General features: G+C 40.9%; 1 protein-coding gene across 1 annotated transcript; it reads right to left on the bottom strand.

The window, feature by feature from the left end:
• Positions 1 to 1727: 1727 nt before the first annotated feature.
• On the bottom strand, positions 1728 to 21589 carry SLC25A33 (solute carrier family 25 member 33). Its single transcript, XM_060758949.2, has 7 exons — positions 21466 to 21589; positions 10728 to 10907; positions 8588 to 8665; positions 7108 to 7208; positions 4838 to 4904; positions 4461 to 4744; positions 1728 to 2027 (listed from the first exon to the last, which is right to left on the bottom strand). Exons 1-7 carry the CDS (start codon positions 21516 to 21518, stop codon positions 1825 to 1827), a joined length of 966 nt encoding a protein of 321 aa, XP_060614932.2. The 5' UTR covers positions 21519 to 21589; the 3' UTR covers positions 1728 to 1824.
• Between the last annotated feature and the right edge of the window lie 1736 nt (positions 21590 to 23325).

The raw sequence follows: 23325 nt of genomic DNA, 5'->3' as shown, positions 1-23325 counted from the left end.
ACAATAAAGTAAATATATATCTTACATTGTGATTATTATTTTACATTATTGTGTGTATGTATATATATATAAATGAATATTTAATATAATTTAAATACAAATATAATATTGTAAAATAATTATATTAAATATTCTTCTATATATGTGTGTGTTAGAAATAATGTCGGATCCATTTCTTCATATTATTTTACATTTTTGTGTGTATATATATAAATGAATATGTAATTTAATGTAATTTAAATATAAATACAAATATAATAATTATTCTACATTATTGTGCATATATATAAATGAATATTTAATATAATTTAAATACAAATATAATGTAAAATAATAAGGAAAAATGGATCCTACATTATTTCTAACACATATATATAGAATATTTAATATAATTTAAATATATATTTATATAATGTAAAATATATATCTTACAATATTTCTTACATTATATATATGTATAAGAATATTTAATATAATTTAAATATAAATAGAATAACGTAAAATAATAATAGAAAATATATCTTACATTATTATAATATATGTATATATAAGAATATTTAATCTAAATATAAATATTATAATGTAAAATAATAAGGAAAAATAAATCTTACATTATTTCTAACATATATATATATATAAAAGAATATTTAATCTAATCTAAATATAGATATAATAATGTAAAATAATATCTTACATTATTTCCTACATTATATATATATGTATATATAAGAATATTTAATGTAATTTAAATATAAATATAATAATGTAAAATAATAATGTAAAATATAATATCTTGTATGGTCATTATTTTATATTATGTATATATATATATATATATGTGTGTGTGTGTATATATATATATATATATATATAATGTAAAATAATAATATAATAATGTAAAATAATGAAAATATAATAATATACTTACGTTATTATTATATATGTATTATATAATATATTTTGCAATATAGACATAAATTATATAATTTATATACAAGCATTCGTATAATCACACATGTAACATATTTGCTATATATTACAATATCTACACAAATGCATTCTATATTATATTTTACAATATAGGCATATACAATCATATATGTGTGTATGTATGTATGTATATATATGCTCGATCTCTTAAGATTCATAGTATCATTGAATCCTTGAGTTGGAAGAGACCCCAAAAGGCCATCCAGCCCAACCTCATTCTGCCATAAAGAAAGACAACATTTGATCCCACCCAACAGATGGCCATGCAGTCTCTGCTCCAGAGAAGGGAGACTCCATCGGTAGCATTTTCCATAGGACATATTGTAATGTATGTTGCAAAATAACATGTTTTGAGGTATGAATTTCAAGACGTCTTAGAAATAAATAACAAATGAGTATCGCTATTATTATTATTACGGACGACGCGAGATATCCCTGTACGTTAAATAGCGGCTTTTTAATTTAGTTGGTTTAATTCCTGAAACCTCATCTTTCTCTTTAAGTTAAAAAAAATTAATAATAATTAATTAACAGTAACAGTGACAACTTTCAATAACACACAAACCCAAAAGGAAGGAGAGAGGGACACACATATAAAGACACACAGAGACAAAGACGGGGGAACTAAAATGAGCATCAAAGGAAAGGGATTCGTGTGAGGGTCGGAAGCGGAAAGCACCCCAAAACAAAATGGGGGCCTTTGCCTCTTTTCGCCCCGATTATTATTCACTTTGAAGCAGCTTGTTGTGGAGAAACTGGCCTGCAGAGTTTCAAGAGTTTTTTTGCGTATCTGCGTCTGCGTCTGATTTGAACCCAAAGAGGCTCCTCGGCCTGCTATTTGGCCCGGTCTTCCAGCAGGTAGACTATCAATTCGTAGGTGGAGAGGACGATGGCCGTGTTGGGGATCTGCCGCATGAGCTGCGCAAAGAGTCCTCGGTAGAAGGCCTGGTAGCCCTCCTCCCGGAAGACCAGCCGCGCCGTCTGGACAAACGCCTTGTATTTCGTCCCTTCCTCCCGGAGACGGGTCCGGATCACCTCTGCAGTGGAGAAAAGGAGAGAGATTTATTAGGGGAATCTCCAAAAAAATACATCAGAGCATCCAAAGTACAAACAGGATACAATAAAAAACTCCCAAAAATATAGCAGAGCATCCAAAATACAAACAGGATACTTATAGAAAACTCCCAAAAATACAACAGGGCATCCAAAATACAAACAGGATACTTATAGAAAATTCCCAAAAATACAACAGAGCATCCCGAATACAAACAGGATACTTATAGAAAACTCCCAAAAATACAGAAGAGCATCCAAAATACAAACAGGATACTATAGAAAATTCCCAAAAATACAGCAGAGCATCCAAAATACAAACAGGATACTATAGAAAATTCCCAAAAATACAACAGAGCATCCCGAATACAAACAGGATACTATAGAAAATCCCCAAAAATACAACAGAGCATCCCAAATACAAACAGGATACTATAGAAAATTCCCAAAATACAACAGAGCACCCCAAATACAAACAGGATACTTATAGAAAATTCCCAAAAATACAACAGAGCATCCCAAATACAAACAGGATACTTATAGAAAATCCCCAAAAATACAACAGAGCATCCCAAATACAAACAGGATACTATAGAAAATCCCCAAAAATACAACAGAGCATCCCAAATACAAACAGGATACTTATAGAAAATCCCCAAAAATACAACAGAGCATCCCAAATACAAATAGGATACTATAGAAAATCCCCAAAAATACAACAGAGTATCCCAAATACAAACAGGATACTATAGAAAACTCTCCAAAATACAACAAAGCATCCAAAATAGAAACAGGATACTGTAAAAACATTCCCAAAAATACAGCAGAGCATCCAAAATACAAACAGGACACTTACGGAAAACTCCTCAAAATACAGCAGAGGACCCAAAATACAAACAGGATACTTATAGAAAATTCCCAAGAATACAACAGAGCATCCAAAATGCAAACAGGATACTGTAAAAAATTTGCAAAAATACAGCCGAGCGGCCAAAATACAAACAGGATTCTATAGAAAATCCCCAAAAATATAGCAGAGCATCCAAAATACAAACAGGATACTTACAGAAAACTTCCAAAATACAAACAAGATACTTATAGAAAACTCCCAAAAATACAGCAGAGCATCCAAAATACAAGCAGGATACTACAGAAAATCCCCCAAAATATAGCAGAGCATCCAAAATACAAACAGGATACTATAGAAAATTCCCAAAAATACAGCAGGGCATCCAAAATATAAACAGGATACTTATGGAAAACTCCCAAAAATACAGAAGAGCATCCAAAATACAAACAGCATACAATAGAAAATTCTCAAAAATTCCGCAGAGCATCCAAAATACAAACAGGATACTTATGGAAAACTCCCAAAAGTACAGGAGGGCATCCAAAATACAAACATTATACTATAGAAAATTCCCAAAAATATAGCAGAACATTCAAAATACAAACAATATACTTATAGAAAACTCCTAAAACTACAAAAGAGCATCCCAAATACAAACAGGATACTATAGAAAATTCCCAAAAATACAACAGAGCATCCAAAATACAAACAGGATACTGTAAAAAATTCCCAAAATTACAGCCGAGCATCCAAAATACAAACAGGATACTATAGAAAATCCCCATCCCAAAAATATAGCAGAGCATCCACAATACAAACAGGATACTATAGAAAATTCCCAAAAATATAGCAGAGCAACCAAAATGCAAACAGGATACTTATAGAAAATTCCCAAAAATACAGCAGAGCATTCAAAATACAAACAAGATACTTATAGTTGAGCATTCATGCTGAAAAAACTCCCTCTGCTTATACACGAGTCAGTTATTTATTACTTTACTATTATTATTTTTATTACATTTATTATTTTACTCTATTTATTATAATATTTATTATTTTACTATTATTATTTTATTACATTTATTATTTTATTCTATTTATTATAATAACAATATTTATTATTTTACTATTATTTTAATTACATTTATTATTTTACTCTTTATTATTATAATAATATTTATTATTTTACTATTATTATTTTATTACATTTATTATTTTATTCTATTTATTATAATAACAATATTTATTATTTTACTATTATTTTAATTACATTTATTATTTTACTCTTTATTATTATAATAATATTTATTATTTTACTATTATTATTTTTATTACATTTATTATTTTATCTATTTATTATTTTACTATTAATATTTTTATTATTTATTATTTTACTCTATTATAATATTTATTACATTTATTATTTTACTCTATTTATTATTATTATAATATTTATTATTTTACTATTATTATTTTTATTACTTATATTATTTTACTCTATTTATTATAATAATATTTATTATTGATTATTAGTACGTTTATTATTCTACTCTGGCTGGCGTCGTACCGTGTGGGTAGGCGATGCACGAGGCGCATCCCTTGGAGACGGCCGCGGCCATCATGAGCCCAAAGAAGTTGGTGGAGGTCCTTTCGGGGCCGGTGGGAAGGGACGGGCCCAGCGGGGCGTCGGTGACGTACTTCTTGAGCCGCTCGTAGATGGCGAAGCAGATGATGGTCTCGGAGATGCCGGCGTAGGAGGCGGTGAGGCCGCGGTAGAAGCCCCGGACGCCCTCCGTCCGGTAGACGTACCTGGCGCACTGCAGGGTGTTCATCTGCTTGGATCCCCTGACCCTGGAAGGAACGGGGAAAGGACGGCGGGCATGATATCGGGCCTAGAGCAAACTCTGGCCCTTCCCCTCCACCAAACACATGATTCTCCCTTACCTCCTTTCCAGCTGCATTCTCGTTTTTACCATCCAGATGGGGTTCATCAGAGAATTTGTGATAAAGGCTGCAACGCGAATAAACAAAAGGGAGGAAAGGAAACTGTTCACAAGGCGAAGTGCAAAGATGAGTTTACAAAACAAACAAACCAAAGGACAACGACTTGGTGTTCAATGAATTGCAAAGATATTCTGCAAATCTATATGCAATGCCCATGAAAGCCTCTAGGTGGCACTGATGGGCAAGACTGAATTTTTTAAGCTTCAGATTTTTCTCATTTAAACACTTACTTAATTTTGCAAATGTTTCCTATCTATCTATCTATCTATCTTCTATTTATGTGTCTATCTCGATCTATCTATCTTCAGGGGTTGGACTGGATGGCCTCTGGGTGCCCCTTCCAACTGTAGGATCCTTCCTTCCTATCCATCCTTCCTATCATCTGTTTATCTATCTATCTAGCTATCTAGCTATCCATCCATCCACTGAGACATCTATCGATCTATCTATCCATCCATCCATCCATCCATCCATCCACTGAGACATCTATCTATCTATCCATCCATTCATCCATCCACTGAGACATCTATCTATCTATCTATCTATCTATCTATCCATCCATCCATCCATCCACTGAGACATCCATCCATCCATCCATCCATCCATCTATCTATCCATCCATCCATCCATCCACTGAGACATCTATCTATCTATCTATCTATCTATCCATCCATCCATCCATCCATCCATCCATCCACTGAGACATCCATCCATCCATCTATCCATCCATCCATCTATCCATCCATCCATCCATCCATCCATCCATCCATCCACTGAGACATCTATCTATCTATCTATCTATCTATCCATCCATCCATCCATCCATCCATCCATCCATCCACTGAGACATCCATCCATCCATCTATCCATCCATCCATCTATCCATCCATCCATCCATCCATCCATCCATCCATCCATCTATCCATCCATCCATCCATCCATCCATTGAGACATCTATCTATCTATCTATCTATCTATCTATCTATCCATCCATCCATCCATCCATCCATCCATCCATCCTATCATCTGTTTATGTGTCTTTATCTATCTATTTTTGGGGGTTGGACTAGATGGTCTTTGGCTGCCCCTTCCAACACTACGATCCTTCCTTCCTATCGATCGATCGATCCATTTATCCATCCTATCATCTATTTACATGTCTATCTATCCATCCTATCATCTATTTATGTCTGTCTGTCTGTCTGTCTCTCTCTCTCTCTCTATCGATCTATCTTTGGGGATTGGACTACATGGCCTTTGGCTGCCCCTTCCAACTCTAGGATCCTTCCTATCTATCTATCCATCCATCCTTATCATCTATTTATGTCTCTCTCTCTCTATCTATTTTTGGGGATTGGACTAGATGGCCTTTGGCTGCCCCTTCCAACTCTAGGATCCTTCCTTCCTTCCTTCCTATCCATGCATCCATCCATGCTATCATCTATTTATGTCTATCTCTCTCTCTATTTTTGGGGTTTGGACTATATGGCCTTTGGCTGCCCCTTCCAATTCTAGGATCCTTCCTTCCTTCCTGTCTATCTATACATACATACATACATCCAATCATCTGTTTATGTGTCTCTCTATCTATCTATCTATCTATCTTTAGGGATTGGACTAGATGGCCTTTGGCTGCCCCTTCCAACTCTAGGATCCTATCTATCTATCTATCTATCCATCCATCCTATCATCTATTTATGTGTCCATCTATTCATCCGTCTACCCATCCATCCATCCTATCATCTGTTGATGTATCTCTGTCTATCTTTAGGGATTGGACTAGATGGCCTTTGGCTGCCCCTTCCAACTCTAGGATCCTTCCTATCTATCTATCTATCTATCTATCTATCCATCCATCCATCCATCCAATCATCCATCTATCCATCCATCCATCTATCAATAGGGCTTGGACTAGATGGCCTTTGGGTGCCCCTTCCAACTCTAGGATCCTTCCTTCCTTCCTATCTGAAGAGAGCCTGCAAACTCAAGCCAGTCCAGGTTTCAATGCACCCCATCCCCTTCTGTCCCACTGGACACCTCACCCTGACCCAGTTTCCTCGGCAGCTTTCTTTCTGAAAAGGGAACACCTCTCCTCCTGCCAAGTTACATAAAAGGCGAACATGATACTTGTTTGTTCCAAAGGGCTCTCTGGCCTGAGAAGGAAACAAAGCTTGTGTAACTAGGTGAGGACTCGGACCACGGTCACAAACCTGCCGATCCCGCGGAGCAGATGTGGACGAGGTTGCTGTTTGGCACGAAGACGCCGTTGAACTGCTCCTTGGCTTTGGAGTAACAGGCAAAGTAGACCGCCCTGCCAGGGACAGGAGAGAAAGGGCTCTGAGTTCAAAACACGAGTTTGGCAACATCTGGGGGGAATTCAATGGGGAGTCCTTGGCAAGCAAAGAGCCGTTCTTGTGTCTTGCCAATTATGCCGCAGTACTCAAGTTGCAAAATGTTGGAAATAGCAACCTTCTTCAAGCCTCCAGTAGTTATAATTCAGAGTGGTTACTGTATTACTGTATTGTATATGTGTGTATTGGTATGCAATTTTCCATAACTCTATGTTGTGGGAGGGGCTGCAGACCATATGATCAGATCTGGGACTGTTCAGGACTCAGACTCCATTTTCAAAACAGTCTGCTTTCAGACGCCAGTAGAAGCAGAAGCCATTAGACTTTCAATGTAGAAACAGAAGTCAGAAGAAACAGAAGGGGGTCATGAGATAAGAGTCAGATAAGCTGGAATGTTGGATAAACGAGACTCCAAAAATGGAGTCTGAGTCCTGAACAGTCCCAGATGTGATCACATGGTCTGCAGCCCCTCCCACAACATAGAGTTAAGGAAAACTGCATACCAATACACACATATACAATACAGTAAGCAATCTGAATTACGGTACAGTTTTGCTTATCCGACAGAATGTTGGATGAACAAAACTGTTGGATAATACAGAGTCTCCTGTTACCTGTCCGAGGTGGTGCTAGACACCTAGAATACTAACAACAGGCACTCAAAGGATGAAGGCAAGGCAAGACTTTGAAGGGGAAAGGCTGTAGGAAAAGGGGATTTTGGATAAAAGTGTCAGATAAAATGGAATGTCCGATAAGTGAGACTCTAAAAATGGAGTCTGAGTCCTGAACAGTCCCAGATCTACTGACTTCTGTTTCTACATTGAAAGTCTAATGGCTTCTGCTTCTACTGGCGTCTGAAAGCAGACTGTTTCAAAAATGGAGTCTGAGTCCTGAACAGTCCTAGATCTGATCAACAGTCCAAAGTCCAAAGAGTCTCTCTGGTCTGAGAGTCTAATGGAGTCTCTGTTCTCTAAAGCCTTCTGATTCTACTGACTTCTGTTTCGACATTGAAAGTCTAATGGCTTCTGCTTCTACTGGTGTCTGAAAGCAGACTGTTTCGAAAATGGAGTCTGAGTCCTGAAAAGTCCCAGATCTGATCACATGGTCTGCAGCCCCTCCCACAACATAGAGTTAAGGAAAACTGGATACCAATACACACATATACAATACGGTAAGTGATCTGAATTATATATAAACAAATCACTAGTGTAGGAGGCTTGTAGAAGGTTGCGATTTCCAACAATATTTCAGACCTAACTTTGGTCTTCTCGTGACATTACGGTGATTTAAAACGTAAAATATTTCAAAATTCAAGGAAGTCCTCATTTGGGGATTGTACCTCGAGGGAGCGACGCCGACCAGGTTTGGCCCCAGGCCCCGGAAGAGCGACCTCGGACCCTCTTTTTCCAAAATGGACCTGGAAGGACAGAGCGAGGGGGAGACAGAAGGAGGGAGAGAAGGGTCAAGAGCAGGCTTGGGATGTTGACCAGCAAAACAAGGTCACAGCAGGCAACTAGGTTCCTCCCACTAAGTTTCCAGTGATCCCAGTCACCTTTTAAACTCAAATCCAGCCCGATGACAATGCAAGGCTGCCGGCTTCCCTCTTACATAATTTCGTTCCAATCCAGGCAGGCTGGCTGCCAAGGCACTTGGCCCCGTTGGCGTCAACCAAGCGGTTTTGCCTGGCAGAGGGTTTTCCTCAATGCTGCATTAAGGTCGAACATAAGAAGGCATAGTTGCGCCCTTCCGGAGCAATACTAATACTAATATAATAGTATTGTGGTGGCTGTAATAGGTACTCTACTATAATTTCTATAATTTCTATAATAATAATAATAATAATAATAATAATAATAATAATAATAATGTAATGTCTGTAACAGGTACTCTGCTATAATTTCTAATTTCAAGGGATGCAATAGTACCACTATATTTTCCTTATCTATACACATAACCCCTGTGCTGGACGGGGTTACACTCCCCCTGAAGCCACAGGTCCGCAGTTTGGGAGTCCTCCTGGATTCATCGTTTACGCTTGAGGCTCAGGCATCAGCAGTGTCTGGGAGGGCTTTCGCACAGCTGAGACTCGTGCGCCAACTGCGACTGTACCTCGCGAAGGCGGACCTGGCCGGAGTGGCCCATGCCTTGGTCACCTCCAGATTGGACTACTGCAATGCGCTCTACGTGGGGCTGCCCTTGAAGACGGCTCGGAAGCTCCAACTGGTCCAACGATCAGCAGCTAGGATGCTAACGGGGGCCCCTTACAGAGAGAGGTCAACCCTCCTGTTCAAGGAGCTCCACTGGCTGCCGTTTATCTTCCGAGCCCAATTTAAGGTGCAGGTGCTTACCTACAAAGCCCTGAACGGTTTGGGACCAGCCTACCTGCGTCACCGCATTTCCATCTATGAACCCATGCGTTCTCTTCGGTCATCTGGAGAGGCCCTGCTCATGATCCCACCTGCGTCGCAAGCGCACTTGGTGGGGACGCGGGATAGGGCCTTTTCCGTGGTGGCCCCCCGTCTCTGGAACACCCTCCCCAAAGACCTTAGACAGGCCCCTACATTGGCAGTTTTCAGAAAGAACCTGAAGACCTGGCTTTTCCGATGCGCCTTCCCAGAGTAGGAAATCCCCACTACCAAGTCCCATAAGCACTTTACCAGAACCAATGACTGCTGCACATCGCACCTGCCCTAGAAGCCTCATATACACCTCCTGTCACATCAGCACTTTTAATTCTTGTACCCATTACTCTGGCCTGGCCCAGTTTTATTGTGTTTTTAGTGTACTGCTTTTGCCTGTTGTTATTTTGCTTATTTGTTTTAATTGTTGATTTGCTTAGATTGTATTGTTATGTTGTTGTGAGGCCTTGGCCTGTGTAAACCGCATCGAATCCTTCGGAGATGCTAGCGGGGTACAAATAAAGTTTAATAATAATAATAATAATAATAATAATAATAATAATGAAAATATGTATATGTGGATGTCTCTGGGGTGTCCACTTCCACTTCCAGAAACAGCTATAGCTCCCACTTCGAAGGAGAAACCAACAGCCCTCCCTCCAATGACATTGCAGGTTACAGTGTTTCCTCCACCACAGACACCCCAGTGTTTCTTTTATGTGTTTCTTTTATGTGTTTCCTCCACCACAGACACCCCAGTGCTTCTGACTCTCTCCACTGGTGTGGAATTTACAAGACCCCGTCCACTGCCTCCTCCTTAACCCTCATAACCAATAAAACATACTGGAATTCTTTGGAGGGATTTAGAGGAGTTGTAGTTCACCTACATCCAGAGTGCACTGTGAACCCAAACAATGATGGATCTGGAGCAAACATTTGTGTGTTTCCTCCACCACAGACATCCCATTGAACCCAAACAATGGATTCAAGGCAGCTCACAACCCCAAAGGTCAATCTCATGGATTCACTCGGGTTGAGACTAACGCTATGAAGGCCCTCTTGGAAGGAAGCCATACTCACTTGAGAACCCGAACGAGTCCCGGGGACACAGAGGTGGGCCGGACCACTCCTTCGCCGCTGATGGTCCCCAGCTGCACCTGAGGATAATAGACGGCCCTGAGGGCCAACTTTGACGACTGGAGACGCGTTTTGATGACCTCCAATGGGCAGGTGAAGATGGCGCCAACCGTCCCTCCGCACCTGGAAAGGCCAACAAGCAAAACAACAAGCATCGAATAGCAGAAAGAAATGGAATTTCAGTATGAAATATGAAATTCACCTACATCCAGAGCACACTGTGAACCTCAACAATGATGGATCTGGACCAAACTTTCATGTGTTTCCTCCACCACAGACACCTCAGCACTCCCACACATCTAAGTATGAAATATGAAATTCACCTACATCCAGAGCGCACTGTGAACCTAAACAATGATGGATCTGGACCAAACTTCGATGTGTTTCCTCCACCACAGACACCCCAACACTCCCACGCATCTAAGTATGAAATATGAAATTCACCTACATCCAGAGCGCACTGTGAACCCAAACAATGATGGATCTGGACCACACTTCCATGTGTTTCCTCCACCACAGACACCCCAACACTCCCACGCATCTAAGTATGAAATATTACATACTTCACCTACATCCAGAGCGCACTGTGAACCTCAACAATGGACCAAACTTTCATGTGTTTCCTCCACCACAGACACCCCAGCACTCCCACACAACTGAGTATGAAATATGAAATTCACCCACATCCGGAGCGCACTGTGAACCTAAACAATGATGGATCCGGACCAAACTTTCATGTGTTTCCTCCACCACAGACACCCCAGCACTCCCACACATCTAAGTATGAAATATGAAATTCACCCACATCCAGAGCGCACTCTGAACCTCAACAATGATGGATCTGGACCACACTTCCATGTGTTTCCTCCACCACAGACACCCCAGGACTCCCACACAACTGAGTATGAAATATGAAATTCACCTACATCCAGAGCGCACTGTGAACCTAAACAATGATGGATCTGGACCAAACTTTCATGTGTTTCCTCCACCACAGACACCCCAGCACTCCTAAACACTCACAACCCATTCAACCCGCGAATGAACTCTCCGAACAGCCGGTTACATAAGCTCCCGCTCTGAGGACCGGCTCCAATCGGGCAACCCAGCTACGAGATTATCTCAATTAGGGAAATAGGCACAAAGACGCTTCCGTGACTAAGCCCTTCTTCTTCTTCTTCGGCCGCGGGCTTTTTATAGCTCCTTCGGACAAAGTCACCGTTTGGGGTCATGCGGAAATTGAGACGCCAGAAACAAAAGCCGAGGAAGAAAGGGTGGGCATTTGGGGGGGTCTTGAGGGGGTTTCAGAGGGGCATGTGCGGGCAAGGGAGAGCATGTGAGGCTGGAGGAAGACTTGCACCAGCAAGTCCCTTCAAGGCATGATAGTTGTATGTGGGAAGTTTGGCCCAATTCTATCCTTGGTGGAGTTCAGAATGCGCATGTGTGGGTGAGGGAGAGCGTGTGCGGCTGGAGGGAGGCTCACACCAGCAAGTCCCTTTGAGACATGGGGGTTCTATGTGGGAAGTTTGACCCAATTCTATCGTTGGTGGGGTTCAGAAGGCAAGGGAGAGCATGCGAGGCTGGTGTGAGCCTTCCTCCAGCCTCACACGCTCTCCCTCACCCGCACATGCGCATTGTGAACTCCACTAATGATAGAATTGGGTCAAACTTCCCACACAGAACCCCCATGCCTCAAACGGACTTGCTGGTGCGAGCTCCCTCCAGCCTCCCTTTGAGACATGGGAGTTGTCTCTGGGAAGTTTGACCCAATTGTATCGTTGGTGGAGTTCATAATGCACATGTGCGGGTGGGAGCGTGTGAGTCTGGAAAGACGCCCGCACCAGCAAGTCCCTTCAAGGCATTGGGTTTCTGTGTGGGAAGTTTGACCCAAGTCTATCCTTGGTGGAGTTCAGACTGTGCAGGTGAGGGAGAGCATGGGTGGGCAAGGGAGAGCGTGCGAGGCTGAAGGGAGGTTCGCACCAGCAAGTCCCTTCAAGGCATTGGGGTTCTGTGTGGGAAGTTTGACCCAAGTCTATCATTGGTGGAGTTCAGAATGCGCATGTGTGGGTGAGGGAGAGTATGCGAGGCTGGAGGGAGGCTCGCACCACCAAGTCCCTTTGAGACTTGGGTGTTCTGTGTGGGAAGTCTGACCCAATTCTATCCTTGGTGGAGTTCAGAATGCACATGTGCAGGGTAAGGGAGAGCATGTGAGGCTGGAGGGAGGCTCACACCAGCAAGTCCCTTTGAGACATGGAGGTTCTGTGTGGGAAGTTTGACACAATTCCATCGTTGGTGGAGTTCAGAATGCTCATGTGCGGGTGGGGGTGTGTGAGTCTGGAAAGACGCCCGCACCAGCAAGTCCCTTCAAGGCATTGGGTTTCTGTGTGGGAAGTTTGACCCAAGTCTATCCTTGGTGGAGTTCAGACTGTGCAGGTGAGGGAGAGTGTGCGAGGCTGGAGGGAGGCCCGCACCAGCAAATCCCTTCAAAGCATTGGGTTTCTGTGTGGGAAGTTTATCCCAACTCTATCGTTCCTGGAGTTCGGAATGTGCATGTGCGGGTGAAGGAGAGCGGGTGAGGCTGGAGGGAGGCTCGCACCATCAAGTCCCTTCGAGGCATGTGGGTTCTATGTGGGAAGTTTGACCCAACTCTATCCTTGGTGGAGTTCAGAATGCACATGTGTGGGTGAGGGAGAGCGTGCGAGGCTGGAGGGAGGCTCACACCAGAAAGTCCCTTTGACACATGGGGGTTTTGTGTGGAAAGTTTGACCCAACTCTATCCTTGGTGGAGTTCAGAATGCACATGTGTGGGTGAGGGAGAGCCTGCAAGGCTGGAGGGAGGCTCGCACCACCAAGTCCCTTCGAGGTATGGGGATTCTCTGTGGGAAGTTTGACCCAATTGTATCGTTGGTGGAGTTCGGAATGTGCACGTGCAGGCAATGGAGAGCATGTGAGGCTGGAGGGAGGCTCACACCAGCAAGTCCCTTCGAGACATGGGGGTTTTGTGTGGAAAGTTTGACCCAATTCTATCCTTGGTGGAGTTCAGAATGCACATGTGTGGGTGAGGGAGAGTGTGCGAGGCTGGAGGGAGGCTCGCACCAGAAAGTCCCTTTGAGACTTGGGGGTTCTGTGTGGGAAGTCTGACCCAATTCTATCCTTGGTGAAGTTCAGAATGCACATGTGTGGGGTGAGGGAGAGTGTGCGAGGCTGGAGGGAGGCTCGCACCAGCAAGTTCCTTTGATGCATGAGGATTCTCTGTGGGAAGTTTGACCCAATTCTATAGTTGGTGCAGTTCAGAATGCGCATGTGCGGGTGAGGGACAGTGTGCGAGGCTGGAGGAAGGCTCGCACCAGGAAGTCCCTTTGAGACTTGGGGGTTCTGTGTGGGAAGTCTGACCCAATTCTATCCTTGGTGGAGTTCAGATGTGCAGGTGAAGGAAAGTGTGCGAGGCTGGAGGAAAGCTCGCACCAGCAAGTTCTTTTGAGGCATGGGGGTTTTGTGTGGAAAGTTTGACCCAATTCTATAGTTGGTGGAGTTCAGAATGCTCGCACCAACAAGAGGAAGGCTCGCACCAGCAAGTCCCTTCAAGTCATTGGGTTTATGTGTGGGAAGTCTGACCGAATTCTATTCTTGGTGGAGTTCAGAATGTGCGGGCGAGGGAGAGCGTGCGAGGCTGGAGGGAGGCTCTCACCAGCAAGTCCCTTCAAGGCATGGGGGTTCTGCATGGGAAATCTGACCCAATTTTATCCTTGGTGGAGTTCAGAATGCGCATGTGCAGGTGGGGGAGAGCGTGTGAGGCTGGAGGAAGGCTCACACCAGAAAGTCCCTTCGAGACATGGGGGTTCTGTGTGGAAAATTTGACCCAATTCTATCCTTGGTGGAGTTCAGAATGCACATGTGTGGGTGAGGGAGAGCGTGCAAGGCTGGAGGGAGGCTCGCACCACCAAGTCCCTTCGAGGTATGGGGATTCTCTGTGGGAAGTTTGACCCAATTGTATCATTGGTGGAGTTTGGAATGTGCATGTGCGGGCGATGGAGAGCATGTGAGGCTGGAGGGAGGCTCACACCAGCAAGTCCCTTTGAGACTTGGGTGTTCTGTGTGTGAAGTCTGACCCAATTCTATCCTTGGTGGAGTTCAGAATGCGCATGTGCGGGCGAGGGAGAGCGTGCAAGGCTGGAGGGATGCTCGAACCAGCAAATCCTTTCAAGGCATTTGGTTTCTATGTGGGAAGTTTGACAGAATTCTATCCTTGGTGGAGTTCAGAATGCGCATGTGCAGGCGGGGGAGAATGCGCATGTGCAAGGCTGGAAGGAGGCCCACACCAGCAAATCCCTTTGAGGCCTTGCAAAACTTGAGCTATCTCTTCTAAAACAACTCATGGCTTGCTATATCTGCAAGGATGTTTGGTCATCTCAGTGTTTTTTTTATGTGTTTCCTCCACCACAGACACACCAGTGTTTCTTTTATGTGTTTCCTCCACCACAAACATCTCAGTGTTTCATATTTGCTACGAGTGCTTCATATTTGGAAAGAGCACCGATTTTCCCAAACGTTGTGCATTGCAGCACTTTGATAGCTGCTCCGTCAGCATTCACCCGCACATAGATCTTGGTTTGCAGAAAGCAGCGTGCAGCAAAAAGACCCCCGCTCAGGGAACAACAGCCTGCGCAAAGCATTAATGCTCTGTTGTGCCGCTGCGATGCAGTCCCTCGAAAAGGAAACTCCGGCGGCGTGTCAACAATAGCAGAGGAATTAAAGGAAGACTGAAATTCAGGGTCTTGCAAGACGCAAGCCTTGATGTAATGACCGTCAGCATGCCCTGCAGTCAAACACTTTGATGTGAGCATCAAAACATAAAAGAGTGCGCAAGGTAAAGGAAACCGAGGAGCCCGAAGCAACGGAAGTCCTTGCGTGGGGATTCCAGTATGAGTAAGACATCCAACCACACGAAACAGACACACGTCATTCCGTCATTCCGGGAACCAGGGTTGAAACAAGAGCTCTGACGAAAACACTAAGCATCATATTTCAAAGAAGGTGAAATATGTTATACTACGATGCCTATCATCCCCTTAGGGTGGTGGTTTTAGCCCGAGGAGAGCTCTTTAAGAGAAATAATAATAATAATAATAATAATAATAATAATACAACCAGCAGAGTGATCTTCTTTGCTGTGTACTAACCTTGTTGTGTTTCTAATAATAATAATAATAATAATAATAATAATAACAGACTTTGGTACAAGCCAGTCAAGGTGGTCCCAGTGGTGATTGGCACACTGGGTGCAGTGCCTAAAGACCTTGGCCTGGGCTCAAAAACAATCAGCGCTGACAAAATCATCACCTGTCAGCTGCAAAAGGCCACCCTACTGGGATCTGCACACATTATTCACCAATACATCACATAGTCCTAGACACTTGGGAAGTGTCCGACGTGTGATCCAATACAACAGCCAGCAGAGTGATCTTGTTTACTGTTTACTAACCTTGTTGTGTTTCTAATAATAATAATAATAATAATAATAACAACAACAACAACAAGAAGACAAGCCAGTCAAGGTGGTCCCAGTGGTAATCGGCACACTGGGTGCAGTGCCTAAAGACCTTGGCCTGGACTCAAAAACAATCCGCGCTGAAAAAAATCACCACCTGTCAGCTGAAAAAGGCCACCCTACTGGGATCTGCACACATTATTCACCAATACATCACACAGTCCTAGACACTTGGGAAAGGTCCGACGTGTGATCCAATACAACAACCAGCACAGTGATATTGTTTACTGTTTACTAACCTTGTTGTGTTTCTAATAATAATAATAACAACAACAAGAAGAAGAAGACAAGCCAGTCAAGGTGGTCCCAGTGGTGATCGGCACACTGGGTGCAGTGCCTAAAGACCTTGGCCTGGACTCAAAAACAATCCGCGCTGAAAAAATCACCGCCTTTCAGCTGCAAAAGGCCACCCTACTGGGATCTCCACGCATTATTCGCCGATACATCACACAGTCCTAGACGTGTGATCCAATACAACAACCAGCAGAGTGATCTTGTTTAATGTTTACTAATCTTGTTGTGTTTAAATAACAACAATAATAAATAATAGACTGGTAAATGCCAGTCAAGATGGTCCCAGTGTCTACTAGGATGTGTGATATATTATTATTATCATTATTATTACTATTATTATTATTATTGCTGTTGTTGTTATGAACATAAAACTAGGCACACACACCTGATATGCCAAAATTTGATGACTGGAGGGGTTTGGGGAGAACTGGGAGTTGTAGTTCACCCACAACCAGAGAAACTATGACCTCCGCCGATGACGGACCTGGATCAAACTGCGCACAGAAAACCCCCATATCTAACTCAACCTACTGGAGGAGTTTGAGGGAAATGTCTCACCATAGTGGGAGTTGTAGTTCACCCACAACCAGAGAAACTATGACCTCCACCGATGACGGACCCGGACCAAACTACGCACACAAAACCCCCATATCTGACTCAACCTACTGGAGGGGTTTGAGGGGAGTGTCTCACCATAGTGGGAGTTGTAGTTCACCCACAACCATAGAAATTGTGACCTCCACCAATAGTGGACCTGGACTAAACCCGGTACACAAAACCCCCATATCTGACTCAACCTACTGGAGGAGTTTGAGGGAAATGTCTCACCATAGTGGGAGTTGTAGTTTACCCTGCAAAGTTATAAACTTTGTAAACTAAATTGTGTAAACCGACTTAGATCCCAGCTGCACATCATATTCATGAAAAGGAAGTAAACAACAATATTCTCCCACGAATACACAACACGCTGCTCCCAGAAATAGACCTCTTTCCTCTACTTCGCTCTGCTAGAGGCATTTATGAAGCAATTACTGGAAGTTTGGGACACAAAAACACAACAGTTCAAAATGTGGTGTGCCGAAAATATCACAATTGTGCATTCAAAGGAGGGAAACGAGCCTCGTTCTCAGCAAAAGAAAGGCTAAAGTGGGAAAAGAGAGGAGTCAACAACCGTACGCACACCCGAGGTCCATTCCCTTCACAGATCAAACAATGCCGACGATACGTTTACAATACATAAACTTCTCCAATTTCTCCAAGTGTGTTGGACTACGACACCCATCATCCTTGGGGGAGTTGTGAATGTTTCAATTGGCCACCCAGATTCGCATTTAATGGCCTAGCAAAGTGTAGTTTCTTACTGCCTGGGGGAACCCTTTGTTGAGAGGTATTTAGCTGTCCCTGGTTGTTTCTTTTAGGTGTCTCCTCCACCACAGACATCCCAGTGTTTATTTTGTCTCCTCAACCACAGACATCCCAGTGTTTCTTTTATGTGGTTCCTCCACCACAGACATCCCAGTGTTCCTTTTACATGTTTCTTTCACCACAGACATCCCAGTGTTTCTTTTATGTGTGTCCTCCACCACAGACATCCCAGTGTTTCTTTTATGTGGTTCCTCCACCACCGACATCCCAGTTTCTTTTACATGTTTCTTTCACCACAGACATCCCAGTGTTTCTTTTGTTTCTCCTCCATCACAGATATCCCAGTGTTTCTTGTGTTTCCTCCACCACAGACATCCCAGTTTCTTTTTTGTGTTTCCTCCACTGCGGATATCCCAGTGCTTCTTTTACGTGTTTCCTCCACCATAGACATCTCAGTTTCTTTTATGTGTTTCCTCCACCACAGACATCCCAGTGTTTCCTCCACCACAGACATCCCAGTTTCTTTTTTGTGTTTCCTCCACTGCGGATATCCCAGTGCTTCTTTTACGTGTTTCCTCCACCATAGACATCTCAGTTTCTTTTATGTGTTTCCTCCACTGCGGATATCCCAGTGCTTCTTTTACGTGTTTCCTCCACCATAGACATCTCAGTTTCTTTTATGTGTTTCCTCCACCACAGACATCCCAGTTTCTTTTTTGTGTTTCCTCCACCGCGGATATCCCAGTGCTTCTTTTACGTGTTTCCTCCACCATAGACATCTCAGTTTCTTTTATGTGTTTCCTCCACCACAGACATCCCAGTGTTTCTTTTTGTGTTTCCTCCACCACAGACATCCCAGTGTTTCTTTTACATGTTTCTTTCACCACAGACATCCCAGTGTTTCTTTTGTTTCTCCTCCATCACAGATATCCCAGTTTCTTTTTTGTGTTTCCTCCACCGCGGATATCCCAGTGCTTCTTTTACGTGTTTCCTCCACCATAGACATCTCAGTTTCTTTTATGTGTTTCCTCCACTGCGGATATCCCAGTGCTTCTTTTACGTGTTTCCTCCACCATAGACATCTCAGTTTCTTTTATGTGTTTCCTCCACCACAGACATCCCAGTTTCTTTTTTGTGTCTCCTCCACCACAGACATCCCAGTGTTTCTTTTATGTGCTTCCTCCACCACAGACTTTCCAGTGTTTCTTTTATGAGCTTCCTCCACCGCAGACATCCCAGTGTTTCTTTTATATGTTTCTTTCACCACAGACATCCTAGTGTTTCTTTTTCGAGTTTCCTCCACCACAGACAACACAGTGTTTCTTTTATGTGTTTCCTCCACCACAGACTTCTCAGTGTTTTTATGTGTCTCCTCCACCACAGACATCTCAGTGTTTCTTGTATGTTTCCTCCACCACAGACATCCCAGTTTCTTTTATGTGTTTCCTCCACCGCAGACATCCCAGTCTTTCTTTATATGTTTCCTCCACCACAGACATCTCAGTGTTTCTGACTCTTTCTACTGGTATGGAATTGGCATGACTCCGCCCACTGCCTCTCCCTTCACTCTTTCCTATTCTTTTCTATGGCGCACAGCAAACAGAGGAATTGATGAGCAACTAGAGAGGTTTGGGGAGAATTCACCTTGATTTTTGTAGGAATTGTAGTTTACTGGGATGTATAGTTCACCTGCAAATCTAAGAACAGCACTCTGAACTCCACCAACAATGAACCTGGAAATAACTTGGCACACAGAACCCCCATGACCAACCAAAAATGCTAGGGATCTTTGGAGGGGTTTAGGGGAGTTGTAGTTCACCTACAACCAGAGCGCACGATGGATCCAAACAATGATGGATCAGGACTAAACTTGGCATGCATACCCGATAAGACCCAAATCTGAATACTGGTGCGTTTTGAGGGGAATTGGCCTGGGCATTTTGGAGTTGTAGGGACTGGGATTTATAGTTCACCTACAATCAATAAACACTCTGAACTCCACCAAAGATAGAATTGGACCAAACTTGGTACATAGAGCCCTCATGACGAGTAAAGAATATTGGAAGACTTTGGGGGAAATTCACCTTAATTTACCTTGATTTGAGGGAGTTGTAGTTCACCCACATCCAGAGCGCACGATGGACCCAAACAATGATCGATCGGGACCAAACTTGGACGCATGCTCGATATGCCCAAATCTGAACACTGGTGCATTTTGAGGGGAACAGCCCTGAGCATTTTGGAGTTGTAGGTACCAGGATTTATAGTTCACCTGCAATCAATGGGCACTCTGAACTCCACCAAAGACAGAATTGGACCAAACTTGGTACACAGAGCCCTCGTGACGAGTAAAATATATTGGAGGTCTTTGGGGGAAATTCACCTTGATTTGTGGGAGTTGTAGTTCATCCTAATAATATAATATAATAATATAAAATAATAAAATAATAATATAATAATATAAAAGAAAATATAATATAATATAACAATATGATAATATAAAAATAACGTAATAATATAAAATAATAAAATAATATAATAACAATATAGTAATATAATTAAATCATATAATAACAATATGACAATATAATAATATAAAATAAAAATATTATAATAATGTAATATAACAATATGATATTATAATAATATAATATAATACTATAATGTAATAAAAATAATATAATAATATAATAACAATATGATAATATAATATAATAATATAAATGAATAATATAATAATATAATATAGTAACAATATAATAATAATAATAATGTAATATAAAAGAATAAAATAATAAGAGTATAATATAATAACAATATGATAATATAATATAATACACTATAATATAAAAGAATAAAAAATAAATATAATATAATGATATAATATAATAATATAATATAATAACAGTATAATATAATATAATATAATAACAGTATAATAATATAATATAAAACAATAAAATAATAATATAATAACAATATAATAATAATATAACATAATATAATAAAAGATATAATATAATATAATTAATAGTATACAATAATATAATATCTATTCCTTTACCTATGTATATATATATATATATATCACGTAAGCCGCTCTGAGTCCCCTTCGGGGTGAGAAGGGTGGCGTATATATGTCGTAAATAAACAAATAAAATCAATAAATACATCCAGAGAGCACTGTGAACCCAAACCATGATGGATCTGGACCAAACATGCATGTGTTTCCTCCACCACAGACACCCCAGTGTTTCTGACTCTCCATTGGTGTGGAATTTGCATGGATCTGGACCAGACTTGGCACACAGACCGGGTAGGCCTACATTTGATGACTGGAGGGGGTTTTACTGGACTGAGTTTCCATTTCTGGGAGTTGTAGTTCACCCAGGAGCAGAGAATGAATGGCAGGAGGAGGGGGGAAGGGCTGGCTGGGAGGGAGGGAGGGAAGGGTCCTTGGGAAGCGGGGCTCACCCTCCGGCGAAGAGGTGGAGCAGCGTGCTCTTCTCTGGGGCGCTCCCGGCCATCTTCCTTGGCGGATCTCCTCCTCCCTCCGGCTCTTCTCCCGGCTCCTGGAGGACGGCGACGCACTGCGCATGCGCGGCCGCCCAGCGAGTCACGCGACGCCGCTCTCTGGGGCTCGAAGGGGGCGTGTCGCCGGCGTCCTCCCGGATTGGCTGGGCGCGCGGGGGCGTGGCGAGGGGTGATTTCAGAAAGGGACAGGCGGCGTTGCTAGGGGGCGGGGCTGGCGTTGCTAAGGGGTGGGCGGGGCTACTCATGGCTCTCTCTCTTTTGCTCTATTTTATGAATGAATGAATGAAAGAATGAATGGGACTTTGGGTTTGTTTGTGGACTGCAGCTCCCACCATTCCTAACAGATTGGGATATAATACAATATACCTAATACCTAATACCTGGTGGTGTATGATATGTATTGTGGTATTATAATAATATAGTGCAATATAATAATATATAATAATACTAGTAAATAATATATAATAATATTGTAATATAATAATAGCAGCATATTAACTCTAGTGCTACTCATAATAATATAGTACAATACAATAATATATAATATATAATAATATTGTAATATAATATTGTAGTATAATAATATTGTAGTATAATAATAGTAGCATATTAATTCTAGTATAATATCAGCATATTAATTCTGGTGCTACTCATAATAATATAGTATGATAAAATAATATATAATAACACTACCAAATAATATATGATAATATTGTAATATAATAATAGTAGCATATTAATTCTAGTGCTACTGATAGTAATATAGTACAATATATTAATCTCTAATAATACTATAACAATATAGTACAATATAATAATATATAATAATATTGCAATATAATAATAGTAGCATATTATTTATTTATTATTTATTTATTTACTGTATTTGTAGACCGCCGTTCTCAGCCCTAGGGTGACTCACGGCGGTGTACAACATATAAAAAAAAAACAGTTTACAATAAGGCAGTATCACATCAATAATATCAACATGACTATCAATAATACAATTACACTAAATCATCCGCGCCGTCTCATCATAGAATCATAGACCAATCTCGTTATCCATATTCCGTTCTAATCATCATTGCCAATTGTTGTAGCACTTAGTCAAACGCCTAATATTAAATCTATTGCTATTAATAATATAGTACAATATAATAATATATAATAACACTACTAAATAATATATAATAATATTGTAGTATAATAATAGTAGCATATTAATTCTAGTGCTGCTGCTAATAATATAGTACAATATAATAATATTTAATAACACTATAAAATATAGTACAATATAATAATATATAATAATATTGTAATATAATAATAGTAGCATATTAAATCTATTGCTATTAATAATATAGTACAATATAATAATATATAACCAAACTACTAAATAATATATAATAATATTGTAATATAATAATAGTAGCATATTAATTCTAGTGTTACTGATAATAATATAGTAGAATAAAATAATATATAATAACACTACTAAATAATATATAATAATATTGTATTATAATAATAGCTGCATATTAAATCTACTGCTGCTGATAATATAGTAAAATATATTAATAAATAACAATATAAAATATAGTACAATATAATAATATATAATAATAATACAAAATTATATACAATATTGTAATATAATAGTAGCATATTAATTCTAGTGCTACTGATAATAATATAGTAAAATATATTAATATATAATAACACTACTACATAATATATAATAATATTGTAATATAATAATAGTAACATATTAATTCTAGTGCTGCTGATAATAATATAGTA

The sequence above is a fragment of the Anolis sagrei genome, chromosome 13, assembly GCF_037176765.1.
Source record: "Anolis sagrei isolate rAnoSag1 chromosome 13, rAnoSag1.mat, whole genome shotgun sequence".
Classification (NCBI taxonomy): Eukaryota; Metazoa; Chordata; class Lepidosauria; order Squamata; family Dactyloidae; genus Anolis; species Anolis sagrei.
Note: the sequence above shows the minus strand (reverse complement) of the source record. Positions and strands in the feature narration are given on the sequence as shown.